This window comes from Vulpes lagopus, chromosome 2, assembly GCF_018345385.1.
Source record: "Vulpes lagopus strain Blue_001 chromosome 2, ASM1834538v1, whole genome shotgun sequence".
Classification (NCBI taxonomy): Eukaryota; Metazoa; Chordata; class Mammalia; order Carnivora; family Canidae; genus Vulpes; species Vulpes lagopus.
Genome location: NC_054825.1, coordinates 163,132,891 through 163,152,104, shown reverse-complemented (window position 1 = coordinate 163,152,104; position 19,214 = coordinate 163,132,891). Strand labels below are relative to the sequence as shown.

The 19,214-nt window shown below is 48.3% G+C and overlaps 1 protein-coding gene across 7 annotated transcripts in view; it reads right to left on the bottom strand.

Annotated features, from left to right (window-relative positions):
• Positions 1-19,214, bottom strand: part of VRK3 (VRK serine/threonine kinase 3) — a 36,591-nt gene that overhangs the window by 12,773 nt on the left and 4,604 nt on the right. For all 7 annotated transcript variants that reach the window (XM_041744768.1, XM_041744767.1, XM_041744765.1 and 4 more), the window contains 8 exons: positions 18,067-18,206; positions 13,494-13,628; positions 12,351-12,566; positions 6,411-6,472; positions 4,847-4,913; positions 3,347-3,431; positions 2,997-3,102; positions 1,395-1,487 (listed from right to left, as the gene is read on the bottom strand). In XM_041744768.1, coding sequence (XP_041600702.1) covers positions 1,395-1,487; positions 2,997-3,102; positions 3,347-3,431; positions 4,847-4,913; positions 6,411-6,472; positions 12,351-12,566; positions 13,494-13,628; positions 18,067-18,205 — 903 coding nt within the window. In that variant the 5' untranslated portion in view covers position 18,206. The remainder of the gene's footprint in view (positions 1-1,394; positions 1,488-2,996; positions 3,103-3,346; positions 3,432-4,846; positions 4,914-6,410; positions 6,473-12,350; positions 12,567-13,493; positions 13,629-18,066; positions 18,207-19,214) is intronic.

Genomic DNA, 19,214 nt, shown 5'->3' with positions numbered 1-19,214 from the left:
GAATGCCAAACAGTAAAGAAGGCTGTGAAGTACAAAGAACCCAAACCAACCACCCCCAGCCCACAACCCACCACTCAGAAGTAACCACAAATAATCGTTTCTTATGCCTTGTTTCAAATAGTTTTCTTCAAATAACTGGTAAACACACATGGATGCAGAAGGGGCTCTAAGTTTTTCACAAAGGGATCACACTATACCTCTTCCTGGGCATCTAGTTTTTTGCACTGTAAAGTTTATTTATTTTTAGAGTAATCTCTCCACACTCAACGTGTGGCTTGAACTCAACCCCAAAGATCAAGAGTTGCACGCTCTTCTTGAGCCAAAGAAGAGTGCCTGAGCCAGCCAGGGGCCCCTGCACTTTGTTTGTTTGTTTGTTTGTTTTTTTAAAGACTTTATTTATTTATTTGAGAGAGAGACAGAGAGAGTGATGGAGAGAATGAGCCCAGAAGGAGAGGGTGAAGTCGATTCTCCACTGAGCAGGGAGCCCAACTTGGGGCTCAATCCCAGGACCCTGGGATTATGACCTGAGTGGAAGGCAGTAGTTTTACTTACTGAGCCACTCAAGTGCCCCAAGGGCCCCTGCACTTTAATAGTGGTTCCAGGCATTAAAATTTGGAGCCAGATAGCCTGGTTCAGCCCTGTCTGAAGCCAATGAAGTTCTGGATTTTCCCACTCAATGGGCCAATAATTTGCAACACCCCCTTAAACATTTTTTAAAAAGCCATGTTAAATTGGGTTTCTCCTATTTGCAACTGAAAAAGTAATTAGAATTACTTCAAAATGCTATTTAATCAGCATCCTACCAATAGTTTAAGGTTTTCCCATTTGACTATTACAATCAATGCTGTCAGAGCGTTTTGTACATACATCTTTCCACATTCCTGTGAATATATTCCATATTCCTAAAAGGAATATGTCCTTTTAGGACACATTCCTAAAAGAGGAACTGGTGGATCAAAAAAAATATATATATACATTTAAAATTTTGACTGCTATATCCAAATTACCTTCCAGAAAGGTTGGCCAATTAACACTTCCAACAGCATATAAAGAATTTCTGTTTCCTTACATCCTTATCAGCAACAGATACCATTCTTTTTAAGTTTTGCCCATCCCTAAAACAGGAAGTTTTAATTTTCATTTCTATGATTACTGTATTAGTTAGGGAGGATGAGCATCTTTTAACATATTTAACTGACCTGTGGATTTCTTTTTCTATGAACTGCTTATCCCATCCTTTGTTCATTTTTCTACTAAGTTGCTTATCTCTTCTTATTTATTCAAAGGAGCCCTTTATATACGATGGATAGTGATTCTTTACCTGAAGTAAGCTTTATGAAATACATGTAGATTTTGAGGTGGATGAGATCCTGAGCCCAGAGAGCCCCTATTACCTGGCTCAGATCCTCTGGATTCACAAAGATGTTCTCAGCTGTCACATTTCCATGGACATATTCATTCTCATGGAGGAACTCCAGGGCATCCAGCTGGGGGAGAAAGCAGCATCTCCATGAGTAGCATAATGAATACAAAGAGACTCTGAGGCAAAGCCTGGTGAAGGAACCTCCAGTTAGGCATGAGGTCAGGAGGCACTATTTGTGATTGAAGATTGCTCATCTCCTCAGGCCTGTCCTCTCATGCCAACCTCACCCGGCCTCCTTATCACCCCCTCCAGCCCATCCCTATGTGGCCCACAGGGTCTATCTGTATCCAGAGCTGACCCTGCCCCTCTTTTGCTCCCAATCCTCCCATAGCTCCTTACTGCCCTCAGGACAGAGTTCCAGATCCTCAGCTTGGTGTTCTGTGCAATCTGGTCACTACTGACCTTTCCATCCCAATACGACCTAACCCTTTCCGTCATGCATGTCCCACAGCAGGCGTCCTTAGCACAGAAGCTTTGGGGATAAACCTAATAGGTCGCTGACCGGCCACTTCCATCTCTCCAGCAATTTCAGTTGGGTCCTCGTATCCTCCATCATAGTAGAGGGACACTTCACACTTCTATTCAGGAAACTTTTTTTTTTTTTAAGATTATTTATTTATTTATTCTTGGGAGACACACACACACACACACAAAGAGAGAGAGAGAGAGAGAGAGAGAGAGAGAGAAAGGGAGATAGAGAGAGAGGCAGAGACACAGGCCGAGGGAGAAGCAGGCTCCATGCAGGGAGCCCGACGTGGGACTCGATCCTGGGTCTCCAGGATCAGGCCCTGGGCTGAAGGCAGCGCTAAACCACCGAGCCACCAGGGCTGCCCTTCAGGAAACTTTCATAGCTTGTGAAACTGTTAAATTTAGTATCACCCTCTCCCACTAGATGTAAAAACCATGTCTGTGTTACTCCCAGTACCTGGGAAAGTGTCTGATGCCCAGCAGCGATTTGATAAATATTTAATGAAGGGATGAATGAGTGAGAGAATAAATCAATGAACAAATGCCTCAGTCTCCCTCTCCTATACAAGTCTTAGCTTACACTGTATCCTTGGCCTGGAATATTTTCCCCATGTATCTCCACTCCCACCCCACTTCTTTTTTTCTTCTTTTTAAAGATTTTATTTATTTATTCATGAGAGACACATAGAGGCAGAGACATAGGCAGAGGGAGGATAAGCAGGCTTCATGCAGGGAGCCCGATGAGGGACTTGATCCCGGGATTCCAGGATCATGCTCTGAGCCAAAGGCAGATGCTCAACCGCTGAGCTACCCAGGCATCCCAAAACCCTGCTATTTCTCACTCATAGTTTAGAAACAAACTCCACCAGAAAGCCCGATGGAGCCCCTCATTTTGAGGCTGGGGCCTCTTCCCCCAACTCCCACATGCAAATACTTGTCACTTTTGTTCTAATGGCCTTGTGTTCACCTGTTCCGGTCAAGTGCCAGCCCCCAGTGTCCAGCAGAGGGAGGCAGGGGCTGAATGTGTCAATGAACAAGCCAATTGAGAATCTAGGACCAAGTGCGCCATTCCCTGGACGGGAGCCAGCAACTTTTGGGTACATACCAGTCGGCAGGCCATCTGGAACACACACCTCACTGACATAACATGCTTTGGGCTGTCATCCAGGGCTGACTGAAGGCTCCTCCCCAGGATGGGAAACACCAGGAACCTGGAAGATAGAAGTATCCCAGGAGGTGGGAGAGATGACCAGGGGAGGGGGCAGGATACAGGCCAGCACGGATGGACTCTGGCTGGGGGGCTACAAGGTCCTGGCCCTGAGCGAGATCAAGGGTTCTTGATCATTAGGGGATCTGCCTGGCTCAAAGCTGGGGAGAGGGAAGCAAGCGAATGGCCATGTGACAGGGAGAGAAAGAAAGGGACCAGCCAGGTGGCTGGCAAGTGAATGAAATCACCTGTATTTGTCCTGGTGAACGCCAAAACCAACACAGGTGGGGATGGCCAGGAGGGGGACTGAGTTCAGCTTCTTCCACTTGTTCACTGTGGGAGGCAGGGAAGTGAGAGGTTAGAGCCCAGCTGGTCCTGGGGCCCATAGCCCATTCTCAGAGCAGAAGCAGAGTGTGCCTGCACCCAAGTCAGACCCTTAGTCTCCCGGTTGGAGACACCACTTCTGCAGGCGGGTGACAGCAGGGTGGTGACAGAGCGCTCCTCATTGACTTCTGCCTGTAATCTTTATCTGCAGGTGATGGGGGGGGGCGGGAAACAAGGCTGAAAGCATATACAAATCTGGAGCGGAAGTGATAAGAACAGAGGGACCTCTGCATTCACATGTATAACTAGTAAGATCAGGAAATGTCTCAACTGGGCATGGTATCACTAGAGGTCTGTGCCCTCTTCCTGGGTCTCAGTTGGATGGAACAGATCCAGTGGCATGCTCATAAAAGTTTAATGGCCATCTGTCCAGGGGAAAATAGCTCTGATTGGTAGGGTTTGCCAATTTTTGTGGTAACAATACTTCCCACCATGGTCCATTTCAGGCCACTGATCCTATATCACAGAGTGTGGAGCTGGAAGAGATGCCAGCACATCATCATATAGTATTTTCACCAAACATACAATGGATGTAAGCAATGGATGAGGTCTGTGTTCCAGATGGCTTGCCGGCTGGTATGTATCTAAAGAAACAATTAGGAAGTGATGAGTTTGGGGTGTGTGGGTGGCTCAGTCAGTTCGGTGTCTGCCTTTGGCTCAGGGCATGGCACCCAGGTCCTCGGATCAAGCCCTGAGTCAGGCTCCCTGTTCAGTGGGGAGCCTGCTGCTCCCTCTTCTCCCTGCTCATGCTGTCTCTTGCTCTTTCTCTCTCAAATAAATAAAATCTTTTAAAAAAGTGTTAAAAAAGGAAGTGATGTTTTGAGTACTTAAATATTCATTATTTTTCTTAATCTACTTGATTATAAGTTGATGGAATTAATTTTATTTTTATTTTTTTAAAGATTTATTTATTTATTTATTTATTCATGAGAGACACACACAGAGAGAGGCAGAGACATAGGCAGAGGGAGAAGCAGGCTCCATGAAGGAAGCCTGACACGGGACTCGATCCTGGAACTCCATCCTGGGACTCCATGATCACACCCTGGCCCGAAGGCAGGTGCTAAACCATTGAGCCACCCAGGGATCCCCGATGGAATTAATCTTAAATAATGACTGTTTAGCAACTGCCTTGCAGTCCTTCTGAAAATTTAACACTTGGCTCTCCAGAGCTGGTACATATAACCAGCCTCCACCCGTGTTGTCTGTCCTCTGAGGCCTGAGGCCCAACAGGTGACAGGGCACATACCTCTGGGCCTGTGATATCATGCCCATATTTCTCACACCTTCAGAGGCAAGCTAGTTGTTCTGGCCAAGCTAGTATCCCTAACTCTCTTCCCTTTGCCCATTTCCCTGCAAAATACCTTGCAAAGGCTTGGCGGCCCGCTGGAAGAAGTTCTGCTCATTGAACAGGCGCCCATCCTTGGCATCCTAGTTGGGAACGGCAGGGGGAGAAGGCTGTCACGGTGGAAGCTCTTTGGCAAGGGCTTCCAGGACATCACTGGCCATGCATCACCCCGCGTTAGTGCCAGCAACCACCACCATGACCCCCACATCAGAACCAAATCCCCTAGGGTGCTTCATGTGACCACATGATCTCCCACTACCCAGATTCCTCTTCCTTTATGAGAGGATTCATAAATTTCCCTAGACATGTGGTCTTCAGCTAAAAACTACATTTCCCAGCCTCTCTTGTGGCGAGGAATGACCCTATCGCCAATTTCTGGCCCACAGATGTAAGCAGAAGAGATGTGAGCAACTTCCAGGTTATGCCCTCAAAGGGCTGGGCAGGCTCTCCTTTTCCTCTTCTGTTCCAGTTGGCTGGAATGTAGAGGGCATGGTAGGAGCTGGGGCAGCCACCTCAGCCCCTGAAATGGAGTTTATATACGACTAGTACAGCTGGCTTCTTAAGAACACTGGGCTAAAGAGCTAGGTTTGAATCTCAGCTCTGCCATTCATTCCTTCTTCCTATAAAGCACCTATTATGTGCTGAGCATTCTACCGGCATTGGCGATACAGCAGTAAACAAAGCCACTTGCATGCTGGGTGTCTCTGGGCAAGTGATCAAGTCCCCATTTTCTCATCTGTTAAATGGGAGAACAGAGTAACTATCTCACAGGCTTGCTTGTGAGACTCCTAGTCCAGCACGGGCATGGAGCAGGCTCTCAACAAGCAGGTGCTATTACTCATCTGTGAGCCTGGCTCTGGAGCCCACTTGCATGGCCTCTGTCTAGGGCTAGGGAAGGGCACTGGGACTGGCTGCCCTGTTTTCTAGGGGTGAGCAAATGAAGGGAAGAAAATAAAAGTCATCCATCAGTTCGGCTCTTAGGGATAATGATGATGAGGCTACTAACCAGGACAATATCCTTTCATTGGGTTCTTCCTCTGTGCGGAAGGACACGACTCATCCGCCTTGGTTGCTCTCACTTTCTTGGTTTGTTTTTCCCTTTTGGGCCCCCCTCGAGTGCATGTTCCCTGCATGCTAGGGTTGTGTGTGATTTCACAGGGACCCCCCTTCTGATTGCTTGTCTGATGGACCCCAATACCCAGCACAGTGATATACGGTGGGTGTTCAATAAACACAGGACACAGACAGGTAGTGGGCAAGGGGGCCACACACTATGGCTATTAGTGGTTCCCTCACACAGATGAGGAAACTCTGCCCCAGGGGGGAAGGCACTTGCCCGGACTGCACAGCCAGACAGCACCAGAACCAGGATTCAGGGCAGACCTCACTGCAGCTTCCCAGGCCCCCTCTGATAAAGAAGCTGAGGCTGGAGGGAGATGTGCCCCGCCCAAGGGCACGGACCCCCTTGCAGGCCCAGGCGGAGCTCTCCTGCCTATGCCAGTCCTCACAGGGGCTTGGAGGTCAGTGGTGCCCAAGCCCCGGGCCCTCCCCCTCTTGGCACTGTCCCCAGGGACACTCACAAGTTTAAGCGAGAATCTCTGTTTCTGACTTGACTTGCAGGCGACGGTGGAGATAGGCTCAGCTGTGAGTGGACAAAATGAGCAAGGTTATAATCTACAGGGAAGGTGAGAGTCACAGGCCTCAAAATCCCAGCACTTCTGCTTCTCTGGCAGGGTCAGAGAATACTCGACCTCAGGGCTTTCAGAATTCCTTCCTTCCTATTTCCGAATAGTTTTTTTTTTTTTCTTATTAACATTCAGCTACATAAAAAGGGTTATTAACAAGAATGCCTGACTTCTCTCCTTGAGAAGGCTTGCTTGCAAGGGTGGTCTGTGACTGGTGTCTGGGAACCTGGATTTGCGGAGGGTGCCAGCATTCTCTAACAGTAAGAGAGGCCCCCAGTGCCCAAACTCATGCTGAACAGCTGCTTTCCTTCTGGGTGTCTAGAATGTTGGTATGTTCCAGGCAGAGTGTGCCTATGTGATCAGCTCCCAGGAGAAACCCTAGCTGCTGAGTCTTTCAGGAATGGCCTTGGTAGATGACATTTCACACCTGTTGTCATTTCTTGTACATCCTGCATCTCCCCGTGACTCCACGGGGAGAGGACTCTTGGAAGTTTATGCTCCCCTGGACTTTCTGTGTCTTTCCCTCCTTTGCCTGTGCTCTGTGTCCTTCTGCTGTAGCAAGTCATGGCATGAAAACAAGTACACGCTGAGGCCTGTAGGTCTTTCTTGTGAATAACTGAGCCTGGTGGGATGGTCCTGAGGACCCCCAACACATCAGCTATTTGCATTTGTCTACATGTTTGGGTGAGCACCATGTGACGGATGCAGATCCCCCCTGTGATAAAGGACTTGCCACCGGGGGAGTGCTGTCACAGGTAGCCTTCAGCCCCTCAGGGATCCCCTCAGCTGCAATTCTGGGGCAGCCCATATCCATTAATGATCAAGGAGGATATAAAGGCCCAGCTGTGTTGACCTGACACAACCATGCTGGAAGACCACTTCCACCCCAGAGCCCCCACGGGGCCAGCTGAGGCTATTGCGGGGCTGCACCCACCACTTGCTTCCTTCCTCCCCTCTACCTTGTAAACACCTGCATGTTTGTCCCTTTCTGCTCAGTTACAAACTTTAAAGTCACCTGGGTGGCTCAGTCAGTTAAGCGTCTGTCTTCAGCTTAGGTCATGATCCCAGGGTCCTCGGATTGAGTCCCAGGTCTGGCACCCCATTCAGCAGGGAGTCTGATACTCCCTCTCCCTCTTTTTTTTTTTTTTTAAGATTTTATTTATTTATTCATGGGAGACACAGAGAGAGAGGCAGAGACATAGGCAGAGGGAGACGCAGGCTCCTCACAGGGAGCCCGATGCGGGACTCGATCCCAGGACCCCGGGATCATGACCTGAGCCGAAGGCAGATGCCCAACCACTGAGCTACCCACGTGCCCCTCTGCCCCTTTCCCTGCTCATGCTCTCTCACTTTCTTCCTCTCATTCACTCTTTATCTCAAATAAATAAAAAAGATCTTAAAAAACAAATAAACAACCTGGTGCTAAGTGTGGGCTTTACACACATGGCTTTCCCTTTAATGCTCATGACAGCCCTGGGAAGGTCTACTGCAATGTTATTATTACTGCTGTTGCTGTTAGCACCACCTGCCCAAGGAGATGAGAGCAGAGGTTCAGAGAGGCCAAAGGATACAGAAGGGAGAATCCACTGGGCCACCAACTCTCTGTGTGACTTTGCATGAGGTGCTAGACCTCTCTGGGCCTCTGCTCCCACACCTGTGAGACAGCAGTGAAGTCCGCCCCTGGGACTGGACACAAGGGTTCAGATGGGCCAGCAGGAATGATCATCGTAGTAGCTCAGCAGGCATTATAGCTAGAGCTAGTTTCTTCCTATATACACATCACTCAATAAACCCACCCAGCCCCAGGGCCGAGCACAAAGCCGGGCTCACTGGGAGTGCTCAACATGTGAGAGGTCTTAAAATATCATAATTGACACAAGGGCCCACAGCCAGTAAGTGGCAGAGCTGCCTTTGCCTTGCTTATCCAGAGCCCATGAACTTGAAACACTGTAGTCCATCCCCTTGGCTCGGCTCTCTGAGTCCTCCCTCCTTTTTCTCCTTTTTCCTACCCCTTAACATCCAGGTTGGTATTATCTAAGAAGCTGAGGGACAGGGAGGTGAACCATCCTAGCACTCAAGAAGCTCTAGCTGGAGCAGGGTAGGAATCCAGGGTTAACAGATTCAGGGCCAAGGGTGACCTGAGCCAAGCCTAAGAGAGGGAAATGCGTGAAAGGCTCAGACCTCAGGGGACAGAGGGGTCCTCTGTCCAGCTGCGAGAAGGGGGTTTGGAGAGATCCTCAACAAGTGTCTAGAGCTGACTGTGGCACCTCTCACACATACAAACAGTACCCAGTTCACAGGGTTCCCACAAGGGCGGATGACAGGTATATACCTGCTGCTCAGAACCAGGCAGGAACAGCTGGCAATTTTATTTTTTAAAATTTTATTTATTTATTCATGAGAGACACACACACACACAGAGGCAGAGACATAGGCATAGAGAGAAGCAGGCTCCATGCAGGGAGCCCGATGTGGGACTCGATCCTGGGTCTCTAGGATCATGCCCCGGGCTGAAGGCAGACAGACACTCAACCACTGAGCCACTCAGGCGTCCCACAGCTGGCAATTTAAACATGATCTCCCGCACTACTCTGCAGATTATGAAGGGCTTTCCTCTTCCACTCCTCCTTTTGGCCCTCCTGCCAATAGCCTGGGGAGCCAGCTGGGGAATTCCCATCACAGAGAGGAGCCAACAGAGGCCCAGGAAGGGCAATGGGGTTGGTCAATGGCTCCTGCAGAGCCCAGCTATCAACCTCAGCTCCAGACTCTGGTATCCAGGAGACCCCTGTCTGATGCAGACCTGTATGTGGAGAGTCCCCAGATGCTCCAAATGCAGACAAGGGTGTAGCAGCCAAGCAGGTGGAAGCCCGCAAACTGCCAGAAGACAGGTGATGCTGAATCCAGAGCAAAGAAGCTTCTCTGGGATCCTCATAACCAGAATGGTGACAGGAAGCACTTATACTGTGCTGGCTACTTTCCCATGCTTTCTTCTACCCATGTAATTTTCCCCACAACAACCCCGTGAGGTCGGTGGTATTACTGTCCCATTCTGCAGATGAGGAAAATGAGGTACAAGGTCACAACATCGCTTGAACAGGTCAGATAACTAGCTGTCAGCAGAGGCAGGAAGATAGCCCATGAGGTCTGGCTGCGCTCTCCCACCTCCCCAGAGAGAGAGTTTGCTGGGGACCCAGGCACCCCATGGCCCCTTCTCACTGCCAGCAATGCCAGAGTCCTGATGTTTCCCACTCCCGTTCCTGGGTTTCTAGCCTCTATGCCTTTGCCTATGCCCTACCTTAGCTTCGCATGCCCATCTCTACCCCAACCTCTTTGTCGTGGGCCTGGTTTGAAAGGTGCCTAATAAAATCGTAGCGCTGGAGTGCCTGGGTGGCTCAGTCAGTTGAGCATGTGACTCTTGGTTTCAGCTCAGGTTGAGGTCTCAGGGTCATGGGGTTGAGCCCTGCTTCAGGCTCCACGCTCAGCAGGGAGTCTGCTTGAAATTCCCTTTCTCCCTCTTCATCTGCCCTTCCCCAGTTTGTGCTCTCTCTCTCTCAAATAAACGAATAAATCTTTAAAAAAATAAAATCATAGCACTTCCGCCTGATAGTTACCAACTGATGGAGTCTCTCCCTAGCTGGAGGCATGTTTGGGATGCCCTGACTCAGTGGTTCTTAATCACAACCAGTGGGCATCTGGCAGTATCTGGAGGTAGTTTTGGTTGTTATGATGAGGGGAGAAGGTGTGACTAGCATATCTAGTAGCTTCTCTAGTGGCGTCTACTGGTTCTCCCAAATTGTTCCCAGGAGACAGGGAGGATGACGTTGTAACTTGGGAACTGACAAGGAAGAGTGCCCACTTATAGCACTGTAGGACTAAGGGATAAGATGAGCCGACTGGTGGTGTGAATTTAGGACAGGGTACAGAGTGGCTAAGACCATCAGCAGCTATTAAAAAAAAAGACTGCAATTCTGGCTGCTGTTGTTGTTTCACTGTGATTGTTTTTAACTACAGGACATAAAACCCCACCACTTCTTGACTGAGGAAAACTGGTCAAGGAGAAAGGTGACATGCCTGTGGGTAATGCTGCTCCGCTCTCCACGGCCCTCACCAGTCCTGCTGCCACCTGACAGTGGTCCCTGTCCCGCTGACACTTCCAAATCAGAGACTTCCTATCAAAATCCAGATTTCTGGCTCTTCCTGAATACTTGGAAGACCTCTGGAGCCAGATCTCTGGCTAGTTATTAACAACTCTGGGATTCGTTTTCCTCATCGAGTACAATGTGGACATCCACCACGAGTTAGGAAGTACAAAGCAAATACATGGCCACATGGAAACACAGATGTTCACAGCAGCACTAGTCATCATGGCCCAAAGTGGAAACAATCCACACCCCCACTGATTGGTAAATGGAGAAGCCAAACATGATACACATACACCCAGGAGTATTACTCTGCCACAAGAAGTCCTGACACATGCTATGATGTGGATGGACCTTGTAAACATCATGTGGAGGGAAAGAGAGACAGAAAATCTGAAACGATAGAGAAATCTAGAGAGAAAGCAGATTAGTGGTTGCTCAGGGCTGGGAAGAGGGGGATGCAGAGTGAGTGTTTTCACACATGGCTTCCTTTAGGGGTGATGGGAATGTTCTGGAATGAGATACAGGTGAGAGCTGCACCATGAATGGACTATAGCCCATTGAACCACAACTTTATTATTATTATTATTATTATTTTTATAGAACCGCAACTTTAAAATCATCAATTTCATATTTTGTAAATTTTAACCCAATTATTTTTTAAAGATTTATTTATTTATTTATGATAGACAGAGAGAGAGAGAGAGAGAGAGAGAGAGAGAGAAAGTCAGAGACACAGGAGGAGGGAGAAGCAGGCTCCATGCTGGAAGCCTGACGTGGGACTCGATCCTGGGACTCCAGGATCGTGCCCTGGGCCAAAGGCAGGCGCCAAACCGCTGAGCCACCCAGGGATCCCCAATTTTATCTCAATTAAAAAAAAAAAAAAGACAAAGCTTCCTACAAAGTGCTTAGAACACAGAGTGGCCTTGAATAAGCACTCGATAAACATCAGGTTGGTTAATACTAACACTTCCACGCCAGTTCTTTTTTTTCTTCATTGTAGCAGGTGTCTGACTCCATTCTTTAAAGCTTGATGATGCCAGCTTCTAAGCTGGATCCTGCCTCTTCCCCTTTGGTCCCACACCTGGGCAGGCTGGTGAGCAAGGGTGGGAGCTCTCTCTGCTGTCGGTGGGAGATGCAAATCATGGGAGCCCTCGCCTTATCCCTTAACCAAATAAAAACCCACACCAGGTGCCTTTCCTTCCTCTTCTCAATGAGGGTCAGGCCTGCTCTCCCCAGAGACCTCAATTATGTGAGCAATTAGTTGTTCATAGCCTCCCTCTCCACTCTCAACATTCAAACCAAATTTTTTTGGGGGAAAGGGATTCCACGCCACCTCTGCAAGATAGATAGAACCTTCATCTTCATCCTTATCATTCAGCCACACCAGGCCTGCACTCCCACATGACAAAGGCGGAGATGGTGTTCCTCTTTACACAGGGCGCCTGTTTTCCAGCTGGCCACAATCCCCACCATTCCCGATGGCTCACACTCAGGCTCCTGCACACATTTGTTCTACCTGCCCAGCCCCCATGGGTAGGGGTAGCTTGGCAGTCTCAATTCTAAGAGAAAGCTGTCTAGAGGCATGTCTGCACCGGGGAGGTGGCTTCCACTTCCATTCTCAGAATCCTCCCCCTGACCTGGCTTGAAGACACCCCCGCCCAGCCCAGCGGCTGTCCACCTGTGGATGGCATACCTTCATAAAGAATGCCCTGGTTGTCCCTGGTCTGGAGGGATGCCAGGATCCATTGCCTCCCACTCTTGTCCGTCACTACCGTCCTCGTGGGCAAAGCCTCAAGTGAGGCAGTCACCCGGCTCCGCTTCAGTGTTTGAGGGCTTTGCCTGGTCATCTGTGGGCTTCGCTTGGTTGTCTGTGGGCTACTTTGGGGGGTTGAGGATATACTCCAGGACCCTGTGGGAGGATGGTCAGAATAGAGGAAAAAAGCAGCATCCGGGAAAGAAAAGTTAGGTGGGTAATAGGACAATGCTCATCATACTGTTAATTTATTCATTTGTTCATTCAACACATGCTTCTTGGAACCTTTCATAAGCAGGTCCTTGTATGTGAAAGCTGGAGATCCAGACATGAGTCAAACCTGGGCCCTTCCCTTGGGAGCCCATAATTTGGTGGGGGAGTCTACCCTGGACACAGCTGGTCAGAACTGAGTCTGAAACAGGGCAGTAAAGAGGAATATGAGAAAGAGACTGACAGTGCCTCAAGAAGTCAAGAGAGGCTTCCTGGAGGAGGGGACATTTGGGTTGGGTCTTTTTGGATAAGCAGAAGTTTATCAAGGGGAAAAAAGACATTCCCGACATTCAACCCCAAATATCCTGAAATAGGACTGGCCTTGTGCTGAGTACAAGGAAGTTTCAGAAATTTGTCAGACAGAGGCCTTGGCCTTGACAGGCTCCCAGGTTGGCAAGAGAATGGGATGGCATGGTGAGGAGAGAGACATGAACACAGGAAAGGATATTACCTACTCCATTCCTCCCACCCACCATCCACCCAAGGCACAGAATGGCAAGAGGCTGTGGGGCCTGGAGGATGACAAGGGACTGAGGGGAGACACCAAGGGCTGAGGCTTTAGATCCAAGGGTCTACTGGGAAGGAGATGGGCACATGGTCCTCAAGACTGCCATGCTAACTGGCTGGCACAAGGCCTATGCAGATGAGTCTACCTGGTCCCTGCCCGTGCAGGACTCCCAGTCCAGCAGGTGGGGCAGAAAGGACAAGGGTCCAGGCAGGGTAGGGGGTGCCTGAGCAGGGGAATGAAGCCCCAGACTGTCTGACACCTGCCTTCTCCCCATCTAGTTAGGCCAGGTTGACCCCAACTCTCACCTGTGGGTCTCATGGTATCTTCAGACCCAGAACTGTCACCATCTGAGAAGAGGGATGATGAGGGGGAGGTGACAGAGCTGGACCATTTCACTTTTTTGGAGGGGGTTTCAGGACTGGTGTTCTGTCTCCTTGAGCCTAGAGGAAGGAAGAACGGATGCAGACTAGGGTTACAAAGGCTTTTTCCAGGAATCTCTAAACCAGGAACCCTGAGGGTGGATTAGACCACTCTCTTCCCTCTGATCCCTGGAGCCAAGCCTTGCTTCTCGTCATCTAAATATCTAAGCAAACTGTCCCTTCATTTTAGTTATTTTTTTCCCTCCTTGGATCTTGGCCTCTCTTGTGTATCTTCTATCACTTTGTCACTCTGTTCTCTTCTAGGCAATTTCTTCAGACCTACCTTCCAATCCATTAATTCTCTTTTTAGCTTTGTCTGGTCAGCAGTTAAACCATCCAACAAGTTTCTGGTTGTCATGATGGTGTTTGTGTTTATCATTATAGGTTTGATTTGGTTCCTTTTCTTTTTCTTTTTTTTTTTTTTGTTTGAGTTCAATTTGCCAACATATAGCATAACACCCAATGCTCATCCCATCAAGTGCCCCCCCCCCCCAGTGCCCATCACCCAGTCACCCCCACCCCCCGCCCATCTCCCTTTCCACCACTCCTTATTCATTTCCCAGAGTTAGGAGTCTCTCATGTTCTGTCTCCCTTTCTGATATTTCCCACTCATTTTTTCTCCTTTCCCCTTTATTCCCTTCCACTATTTTTGATATTCCCCAAATGAATGAGACCATATAATGTTTGTCCTTCTCTGATTGACTTATTTGGTTCCTTTTCAAATTGATTTGGTTCCTTTTCAATTCTAACTAATGTCTGCTTCCTCATTGTATTTTTAATTTCTTCTCTTATTTCTTTAAACATATTAAATGTGTTTTGGACATATCTCATCTGTTAATACTGAGGTCTCTGGTCATTGTGGGTATGATTCTATAGTTTGTTGTTTATCCTGACAGTGGCCTTTTCCTGGTGTCTTTTGATTGATTAGGAGCTCCTGGTCCTGTGGGAATTATCTAAGGCAGAGGGAGAAGGAGAAAGAGAATCTTAAGCAGGCTCCATGCCTAGCACAGAGCACGATACTGGCCTCCATCTCATGACCCTGATACTATGCCCTAAGCTGAAATCAAGAGGCAGACAGTAAACTTACCAAGCCATCCAGGCACCTGTCTAACATCTGTCTTTAAAGGGTGTTTCCCAAGAGAAGGCTCACCTCTGCTGGGGAGGGGCACCCACACCTCATTGCTTTATACTAACTTTCCCATGTAGGTTTTTCTGGGAGGCTACACAGATCATATAAATTCTGGACCCAAACTGGTAAGGATGTGAGTTCTTGGTTAGGAATTCTCAGAGAGGACATTCTTCCATCTTTCACCCACAATCGAGGCTGAGACAGACAAATAAATGTCTTCAGCAACCTTTTCTGCGGAACATTTTTTTGTTCTGGTTTACCCACTGAAGAGTCCCAGATTTTCAGTTTTCCAATCTCACCTCTTGGACTGCTCAGGCCCTAAGCTTTGTCTCTTATGCTCCACTAAAACCCAGGCTTGGGATGCCCGGGTGGCTCAGCGGTTGAGTGTCTGCCTTTGACTCAGGCATGATCCCGGGGTCCCAGGATCAAGTCCCACATCAGGCTTCCTGCATGCAGCCTGCTTCTCCCTCTGCCTATGTCTCTGCCTCTCTCTCTGTGTATCTCTTATGAATAAATAAATAAAATCTAAAAAAAAAAAAAAAAACAGGCTTGAAACCACCAGTGACTGGCAAACAGTCCAGGACCACCATCATCAACAGGACTCAGAGTGATAGGAACCACTAACCCCTACTTTTCAAAAAAAAGATACTTTTCATATTTTATCCAGCATTTTGTGGTGTGCTGAACCATAAGGGGCTTTTGCCTATCATTTAGTCTGCCATATTACTAAAAGCAGAAATCTTTCAGTTGTCACTAACTTAGCTAGTGTGGTTGGTTCCTGGTTGGAATGAATGGCCTCCTGACTGGTTTTCATACCTCTGATCCACTTTCCTCCTCCTTTCTTTCTCTCTCTCTATGGAGTGCATGTGAGCAGGGGGAGGGGCAGAGAGAGAGGGAGATAGAGAATCTTAAGCAGGTTCTACACCCAGAGTGGAGCCTGATATGGGGCTCAATCCCACGACCCTGAGATCATGGTCTGAACTGAAACTAAGAGTTGGGCGTTTAAGTGACTGAGCCACCCAGGCACCCCCACTTCTCACTTTCTAGAGAGGTCTTTTTATTATGCAAATCATATTGTATCTCCCACTTGGTAGAAACCCTTCACAGCTCCCGACTACATCAGTGATTCCTGAACTCCTTGCCCATGGTCTACATAGCCCTTGGGTGTCTGCCCCAGGCAAGATGTCTTTCTTTATTTTTCCAACATGTATGGCTCCTCCCATTTCATGGCCTTTCCCTTTATCATGTCCCAATGCCTGAAACTCTTATGACTCCCTCACATTTACCCCACTCTTCACTTATCATCTTTTATCATCCCTTGGTCTCAGCTTGAATGTTAATCCACTAGGGATGCCTTCCTTGATCCCAGAAACAAAGTTCCCTCACATGGGTTCCAGGGTCTATCTACTTTCCTTCTGTTATCATATGCTCTCCTGGCAATTGTGTATTCAATGTCTGTTTGCCCTACTGGCTTCCAAAAGCTCTGAGAAACCAGAAACCAGGTACGTGTCAAGTTAATACCTACCTGGGACAAGCAGCAACTAACTAACTACACAGTAGATGGTACATGTGTATTTGTTGCCTGATGACTGGGTGAGTGAATAAATTAATGGAGTCCTATAGGTTGGCAACAGAGAAGGCTATAGTTAAAACTAAGGCTCTGGGGTGCCTGGGTGGCACAGCTGGTTAGTGTCCAACTCTTTTTTTTTAAATTTTATTTATTTATTCATGAGAGACACACACACACACAGAGCGAGAGAGAGGCACAGACGCAGGCAGAGGGAGAAGCAGGCTCCATTCCATGCAGGGAGCCTGACGTGGGACCCGATCCCAGGTCTCCAGGACCACACCCGGGACTGAAGGTGGCGCTAAGCCACTGAGCCACCCGTGCTGCCCAGTGTCCAACTCTTGGTTTCAGCTCAGGTCATGATCTTAGGGTCATGAGATTGAGCTCTGCATTGGGCTCCATGATCACCACAGAGTGTGCTTGAGATCCTCTCTCTCTCTCTCTGCCCATCCTGCTTGCTTTCTTTCTTTCTGAAAATAAATAAGTACTAAAAAATAAAACCAACAACCCTCAGGCTCTGAATTCAGTTTAAGGTAAATACTTTGGGTATATGTCTGGGATGTAGACCCAATATTGAAGATGAAGAGTCATCTTGAAAACTCATGGCAAGGGGATCCCTGGGTGGCTCAGCGGCTTGGCGCCTGCCTTTGGCCCAGGGCGCACTCCTGGAGTCCAGGGATCAAGTCCCACGTCGGGCTCCCAGCATGGAGCCTGCTTCTCCCTCCTCCTGTGTCTCTGCCTCTCTCTCTCTCTGTCTATCATAATAAATAAATAAATCTTTTTTTTTTTTTTTAAAGAAAACTCATGGCAATAAGCATGGGTGGGGGGAACCCATCTGCTAAGGATAGCTTATCAGAAAGACAGGAGCAGTCTGGGTCCCTTAAGGCATCATGGGGACACCTTTCCTACACTGGACTGTCCCCTGCAGACTTTTTTAGTACAAAAAATAAACTCGTTCATTTTTTTTAAGCTTTTGAGAGAGCATTTTCTATTACTTGCAGCCAAATGCAATCTCAAATGATAAAATGAATGTCATGTTGACTTCCTTCTGTGGCTTTCTGACAAGTAAACTCATTTTGATTTATCAGAGCAGGATCTGTGCTTAGGCTTTCCATTGGCCAGGACCTACTGCTGCTATTTCATTCATTCAGTCAATCAATGAGATTTCTCAGCACTCAACTCTGCAAGGTCCTGGGTGCCAAACAAGTTACCAGTGAGAGGTAAGGGAGGGACGGTACAGGATGGTGGTATGGAGGTTGCAGAAGTAGTCTAATGATTAGGCACCAATTTTGAAAGGACAGTGGATAAGATTTGCCAGAGGGTTGAAGTTGTCGGGTTGGAGAGAAAGAGGTCTTAAGGATGGCTACAGAGTCTGGTCTGAGAAACTGGATTAACATGGCTGCCATTTATACTGTGATGGGAAGCCTATGGAAGGGATGGGTGGGTGGCAGTCACATCAGGAGCTCAGCTCTGGACATGTGGGAATGCGTATGGGACACACAACAGGTGTTGTAGGCAGTCTGATATATACCTATGACTTTGGATTTCATGGGAGGAGTCCAGGCTGGAGACAGAAATGTGTGAGTTGTCAACTTTAAAGCCACGAAGCTGATCAGATACTGAGAAACTCAGTGTAGACAGAGCCTGAGTCCTGGGCAGCTCCGGGATCAGTGCAGGGTCAGACAGGCTGCAAAGACATCTGTCCCCTCTCCCCAAATGCATGCATGCACGCACTCATCATCCCTCAAGGGCTCAGTTCTTACCTCTGAAAGATGACGTAAGAGGTTTGACAAAGGTCTGGGACCCTTCATGTCCCTCTTCAGGCAAATTTTTTCCACAGTAGGGGCAGAATTTGAATGTTGCTTGAATATTTTTGCCACAGTCTGGACAGAAGGAGATCATGCTAGAAAACAAGAGGTGGAGGGAGGGAATGGGAAGCTGAAAGCAAAACTTAATGCATTGCCAGTGAGTAGTTATCTGAGCTCCCTGTGGTGACGAGATTGCAAAAGAGAAAAGCCATCACATTGGAATACACTCTTAGGAAGTGGCCACTTCTTTTTTTAATATTTTATTTATTCATTTGACAGAGAGAGAGAGAGAGAGAGAGAGAGAGAACAAGTGAGCACAGGCAGGGGGAGTGGCAGGCAGAAGGAGAAGCATGCTCCCAGTCAAGCAGGGAACCTGATGTGGGGCTTGATCCCAGGACCTCAGGATCATGACCTGAGCCAAAGGCAGACACCCAACTGAACAACTCACCCAGGCACCCCGGAAATGGCCACTTCTAAAATGAGCTCCTGCCCGCTGCCTCTATCTTCTAGCCATGCATCTCTCCCTAGAGGCCCAGAGCAGGCAAAAAGCAGAAAAATGGAACATGAAACTACAGGTTTCACAGAAGACATGGGAATGCCTTGAAGCCCACAAAAGTTATGCAGGAGACCTGCTCCAATCACAGAAGCACTCTGGGTCTTCCACTGTATCTGTGATGATCATTTCTTGAAACACATGATAGGGATGGGAGAGATGGTAAATGCTCACCAAATAGCCACATGCTCTCCTACCACTTCCCAGAGGGCCCTGCTACCACTCCTACCACTTCTCAGAGGGCCCTGCAGTTAGATTGTGGACACACGACTAGTTCTAGCCAATGGTGTGTGAGTGGAAGTCACTTCCCAGCTGAGGCAGTTAAGCGCTGGAGGGCCGGGATGCCTGGGTGGCTCTGAGGTTGAGCATCTGCCTTTGGCTCAGGGCATGATCCCCAGATCTGGTCCTCCATCGGGCTCCCCATGGAGAGCCTGCTTCTCTCTCTGCATCTCTCTGTGTGTCTCTCATCAATAAATAAATAAAAATAATTTAAAAAACAAAAGAGTTGGAGGGCCTCCTCTGTCCACCACTCCACAGCACGGATGCCTCT